The 6,271-nt window shown below is 47.8% G+C and overlaps 1 protein-coding gene across 1 annotated transcript in view; it reads left to right on the top strand.

Moving 5' to 3' along the window:
• Positions 1–446: 446 nt before the first annotated feature.
• The window catches only part of PDE4DIP (phosphodiesterase 4D interacting protein), a 92,455-nt gene continuing 86,630 nt past the window's right edge, over positions 447–6,271 (top strand). The window contains exons 1-4 of the mRNA XM_033151153.1: positions 447–516; positions 919–972; positions 2,093–2,331; positions 3,702–3,812. Of these exons, the coding sequence (XP_033007044.1) occupies positions 942–972; positions 2,093–2,331; positions 3,702–3,812 (381 nt within the window). The 5' untranslated portion in view covers positions 447–516; positions 919–941. The remainder of the gene's footprint in view (positions 517–918; positions 973–2,092; positions 2,332–3,701; positions 3,813–6,271) is intronic.

The following is a 6,271-nucleotide window of genomic DNA, read 5'->3' as shown; positions in this document are numbered from 1 at the left end:
ACCCCAACCCTCACCCTAACCCCAACCCTAACCCCAACGCCAATGCCAACCCTAACCCTAACCCTAACCCTAACCCCAACCCCAACCCCAACCCCAACCCCAACCCCAACCCTAACCCTAACCCTAACCCTAATCCTAAATCCCTAACCCCCTAACCCTAACCCACTTAATATGAAACTGAGAAGTTATGCTTGTCCAATGTAATGCTATTTAGGCTGCAATCTGATACCCACTTACTTGTAAGTCCCCCTGAGCTCGATGGGGCTTACTTCTTGGTAGACATGTGAAGTTTGGCAGAAGTAGAAATTGCATTAGCAAAATTTGGATAAGCATGAATGTCCAAAGATGTCTCTGCTCCAGTTCTCAAATCGTTCCTGAAAGTGATAACTGGACCGTTTTGCCTTTAAACATGAACTCTCAACGGTGAGTCCTGTTTCTAGTGAGACTCCAGCAGCAGAGGGTTCTGGACACACTTTCCTTGGCATGAGGGCGTTTGTGGGTCAGCCCCGTATGCAGGTGAGAGGCACACAACAGCAACCCCAGAAATGTTTCTGGGAATCCGAATGCTTTCTGTCTTTCTTAGCTGCTGGTTTAGAATCTCTGGTGCAACAGGCTGTTCCTCTTCGTGGCATTTTTCAGAAGTTTCTCCCAAGCAGGACTGCTCCCCAACAGCACCCCAGGGGCAAAATTAGTCTTCAAAAGCAGCCTATTAGCCCAACGGGAAGGAACTGGAGCAACAAAATTGCCAATGAACTATCACAGCCATAATGTTTGAACACTTAGGATAAAGTGTGAGGGGATTTCTATAGCTAATGTGATTTGTGAGCAAACTTTGCAAGAAGGGAAATTTTGCTCTCTTGGTGCTTCCATGAGCTTTAACACTGTTCATTTACATTTGCCAATGTGTCTTTTGTGCAGGGAGGAGACCAAAGGCAGGCAAGATGGTTCCTAGAACTGGACACGTGATGATGGGTAAGGTCTGCCCCACTTGGGCTATGCTTTGATCTGCTGGTTCTTGCTCTGTGGCGTTAAGCATATAGCTAGACTTGCCAGTGCCGTTTACTGGCACTCGCACCCTTTCTGGCCTGGTGAGACCTGTGGAAGCCTGGCATCTATGGCTTCCTGTAAGATAGCACGGCGAGGAGGATAAACTGCTCCTCAAAGGGAGCTTTTACTTCATTATAGGAATGAGGGGCTTGAAGAACATGCAGCATATTGTAGGAAAAGCATTCCAGGCCAGTAGACCACTCTGTGGAACAGGCCATCCCTAAAAAGGCCCTGTGGCTCCTTTCCTGCCTCCCTGTCTCTATGGGAGTATAAGGAGAACATGCTTGCCAGATGAGTCAAGTGATCCTTTTCCAGCAGTGGCCACCCAAATGATTTTGGGAATTGGACCAGGATGACGTGATGACAGCAGTCCTGCCCCCCCCCCAATCAGCTGGGATTCCCTGGTACATAGACACCGAACTTGGTGGCTTTAGCCAGGAATCCCGTAAATTACTAATGCATTATGTAAAAAACAAACAAATGACATTGTTTTGTCAGCCTTTAATCTGATTCTATTTCTTTGGGAAACTCAAGAGTTCTAGAGATACTTTTTTCACCTTATCAACAGACATACTTTTCATAAATCTCTGTCATGTGCCCCATTAGTTATTTTTATCCCCTAAAGACCCTCACCACCACCACATATAGGGAAGGTGCTGTGTGGATCATATCAACTGTCATTTTTCGTACCTTGTTCAGTGCTGTGCTATCTCCATCCTCCATTCCTATGAGTTCTTTCTTTGAGTTCCTGTCTTTGTAATGCAAGTGTGATAGAAATGTTGGCTCCTTCTCATGGCAGCAGGTTCAGGGGACTCTTTGCTGGCAGATGCCCAGCCATGCCAACCCTTGACCCTACTCCCGTGTAACCCCTACCTTCCATTTTAAGTACGCTGCATGAGAGAGGAACTTGCAGGAGAATGCGCTTATGGTCTCCTGGCTTTCTAGTGCCAGTGCTCTAGGGTTTAGTCTGGTGTTGTGATGAAGTTTTGCTGTGAGGCAGAGATCACCATGGTCTGAATGCACCCCTCTCCTTGCTGCTCCCCAGCCTTTGTTGATGCCATGCAGCAGAGATGCCAGATCCAGCCACAGATCTTGAGCTACTTCAACACGGGTCCTTTGCTGCAGACGCCCAGCGCCCAGGACTTGGACGTGGCTTGCTCCATGGTGCAGGTGCAGCCCAAAGTTCTGAGTGACTTGGAGACCGCCCTTGTCGAGAGCCACCTCCCAGGAGGCTTTGACAAGAGCACCACAGCACAGACCGAAACGCTGCGAGATTTTGAAAAGGTAAGCGGTCTGGAAGCACGGCCCCCAAACAGTAAAAACACATATTGTCCCCGAGTCCATCAGAAATTCCCTGAACTGGGACTGAAACAACAAGACTAAAAATCCCCCCACCCCCCGCCCGGAAGAAGTGCTTTTGACTTGAAGATCTTGCATTTTTCCAGCACTCCAACTCCAGCATGTGATTAATGGGACAATGGGATTCTTATACAACAAGCAGAATCTATTGTGATTTGAGCTATCTTGCAAAATACATCACAGTCCTTTCCCAAATGTGCAACCCTCCTGCAAATTTCTAATAGATGTCTGCCAAGTTTGCAGAGAGGTCAGCATGGTTTGACTGCCAGGTGGGGAGAAGTATAGCAGCAGCCTAGAGCAGGCACCCCCAAACTCACCCCTCCAGATGTTTTGGGACTGCAACTCCCATGGTCCCTAGGTAACAGGACCAGTGGTCAGGGATGATGGGAATTGTAGTCCCAAAACATCTGGAGGACCGAGTTTGGGGATGCCTGGCCTAGAGGAAGCTTTAATAATTTCTGCCCCCCACCTAATACCTTGAGGAAAGAATCTTGACCTGGCAAGGGAAGGTGGAACAATATTGGCGTATCTGAGTGGGAACAAGGAAACTGCAGGTTTTCTGGCTCTTCAGGCCTCACTACTGCTCACCTGACAGTTTATATTAGTTGCTGGGCCACTGAAATACTGGCAAGGTTTGCAACCCTGGTCACAGGCCCTGTTTGGAGGTCCACCCGAGCCTTGGAATTTTTAGGGTTCACTAGGCCCATGAAGGGAAGGGAGCGGAGGGTTTTTCCTTTCCTCAGATGCAGGATTATGTGATCTCCAGATCTCCAGTGGCATTTGAGGGGGTTCTCCTCTCCTTCCTCGTCATGCTGTGCCTTGATCATGTTACTCACCCCACACCTGGCCCAGGCGCAATCTCTCTGTCTCCCTCTGCAGTGAGTGGGGCTGCCCTAGTCGCCCTGTTTCTCTGCTAATCTCCTGCAGCTGGCAAGGGAGAGCTGCAGATCCCTCCACAGCCTATCTCAGATTACACCACTTGCGAAGGGGTTCATGCAGGATGAGCGCCTGCCAAGGATTCCTCAAATACCTCTTCGAGGTAAAAAAAGAAATGGAGCATGCACTCTGCCCCAGAGTTGAGCAGTAGCCCCAGAGCTGAAGGGCAGCTGACGCCCGGAGCTTTGAGCTCATCCCAATGTCTCCATAGGCCTCCCAGGCCATGTGGCTCTAGCCCATTTTCCTGGGCTTCCACTCTTTTCTCGGCTTCACAATGTTACTGCAGTAAAAGGGGTGAGAGGAGATTTCCACCCCATGGATCGCCCACCATGTCTAATGGCTACCGTACTCTGTCTCAGCACCTCAATGACTTGAAGAAGGAGAACTTCAGCCTCAAGCTGCGCATCTACTTCTTGGAGGAGCGCATGCAGCAGAAGTATGAGGCCAGCGGGGAGGACGTCCACAGAAGGGTGAGCAAACAGCCACTGCAGGGACTGGGAACTGCAGGGTCTGAGCTTGTTTGGCCCTGGAGGCAGAGCTGGGCGAGAGTTTTCTATGCTACTTAACTGAAGAAAAGTCACTTTATGGAGCTAACAATACTTCAGTGCGCTGAGCTGCTGCCTAGGCTGGGAGTTTTGCCATAGTGTCACTTAGAAGTTGGGCTCTGGCTGGAGCCTGTCCTTCTGTCAGGAGTCGTCTTAGAGAGAATGGGGGTTCAATGCTGCTTATCACTGCCTGGAGGAGGGTTTTGAAATACGGGGTGCAAAACTCCCAGGGGTGTGGGGGAGCCTTGTGGAAAACACAAGAAGAGGTGAGAAATTTTTGCATGTACCCTCCAGAGATAGCTGCTGAACCTGCAGAGTTTGTGTTTTTTCACTTTGTGAACAAACTGCAGCACTAAGTATAATAGTCTTTTATGTTCTTCTTGGTAATTCAATCAGATAACTTTGTTAATGTGCACAAACTTAGAATTCTGAAAACATGAGCATTGGAGAATAAAATACTGTGTGACGACAGAACAGAATGTATAGCATCAAAATATAAAAATGCAGTATCTGGGCAATTGAAACTCATCTTGTGAGGATAATAGTTGCAAGCTTTCTCTCTGGATATGCAAAACGGGTTTCTCTAAAAGGTTTGTTTGTGGAAGGTGCTTGATTTATGGGTTTGATTTTTGGGGGTTCCTGGCTAATGGGTCAATTCCATCTGCTTGAGCGGGTACTGAAAGAAAGTTTGGACATTGGAATGTATCTAGAGGAGAGGAAAGTGTGACTTTGGGTTGTTGGTCAGAAATATCACAGGAGGAAGGATTTGAAGGGTCTGCTACTGCTTTGGGAAATAGGATGCTGCTGTACATAGTACTTCTACTTGTCACCCAACAAGTGTTTCAAAAATTATGTCCGTTTCCAGTGCTTTCCCCCAACCCTGTAAACCTCTGTACTGCTCAGAGAAGAGGGGAATATGCAACAATATTTTAAAACGGTGGTTTTCAAACTGTGTTTGGAGGAAGACTTGGTGGTTCTCTGAAGTTTGCCAGGGTTTTCTCAGAGTCAGTGTCAGAAATGGTGGGAAGCATATCTGAAAAGCAGCTTGCTGACCACTATCAACCTTCTTTAGCAATGTGCAGCTGCAGGAGAATGTGAGGACTTTATAGGGCACACAACGCTCCATTTGTTTGGTGTGATGGCAAGGGCCAGGGAGCCTTGCCAGTGCTCCGGGTTAACCAAGGGTGTACCCTAGCCTAGAACATACCCCCAATCTTCTGCCATGTGCTGTGATTCCTCAGCAGAAGAGTCAACAGGAAAAAATTCCTTGGAGGTGGAAAACTTTAAAAACCAGCATTTAGAGCATCTTAGTCAGGCATGTCACCAGACTCTAAGCGAGTGGTGTTTGACTTACTCACTACCCACAAAAGGGTGTTCACTCAAAGCAAGTGTACGTACCTGTTTAGTTTGCCAGAGAACTTGAAAGAAATGGATGTGGAAAGTTGTAATGGAATGAAGGCAGCGCATGAGAGAAGCCTGTGTGGCCATGTCAGGTGTTGTGGGGGATTCACACTCTTCAGGCAGAGATGGTTGGAGGTAGCTTGAAAGTGCCATATATGATTCCATCTCAGAAACATCACAGGCCATAAATTGGAGAATAGGTTGGGATCCTCTGCCCTCTGAATCAAACCGAACAACACTTAAACCTAGGATTGCATTCACGGTGCTCTGCTAGTTCTAGTCTCAACAGGGCATAGCTGTCAACCTTCCCCTTTTTTTGCTGGAAATTCCCCTATCAGTACTATAGTCTATAGTATAGTACTGAGAGGGGAATTTCCCACAAAAAAGGGAAGGTTGACAGCTATGCAGCAGGGGTGCAGTGGGGATCAGAGCTTGGGGCCAAAATCTGCCTGGCACCTGGCCTCTGGACCACCATGAAGAGGACAGGTCTCACCAGGATGGAGGAGGCTGGTTTTCACAGCATCCTTTTTCCGTTTCAGTTTTTTAGGTATCTTACAGCAAGGAGGCAGCTAGCTGGGCACACACATGGTGACAGATACGCAGGGACTTTGGAAATCAAAGCCAGTTATGGAGGTCAAATTCCAATGTCAAAATGGAGCTAACATTTTGGAAATATGCTTAATGGCACTCTTTAAGAGGCTCATGTAGTGCCTGTTTTGATTCATGAAGCAGTAAATAGAAATACAAGTAGAATGTCTTATTAAGAGCTGGGCCATAGCTAGGGGGTGGTGAGGTGGGCCCCTGCCAGGGACACAGGCGACAGCCCCCCCCCACAAAATTGGCTTTAAAATATGTCCATAAACATACCTATAAATAAAAATATCAATTATTGACTCATAAGAAAAGGGGAGAGGTGGAAAGAAGAGCTCGTTTGTCCATGGCTGGGGGATGCAACCTGTACGGTTCTGCCAGGGGTGCAAGAT

This window comes from Lacerta agilis, chromosome 6 (assembly GCF_009819535.1).
Source record: "Lacerta agilis isolate rLacAgi1 chromosome 6, rLacAgi1.pri, whole genome shotgun sequence".
NCBI classification, from domain to species: Eukaryota; Metazoa; Chordata; class Lepidosauria; order Squamata; family Lacertidae; genus Lacerta; species Lacerta agilis.
This window is presented reverse-complemented; position numbering and strand designations above follow the sequence as displayed.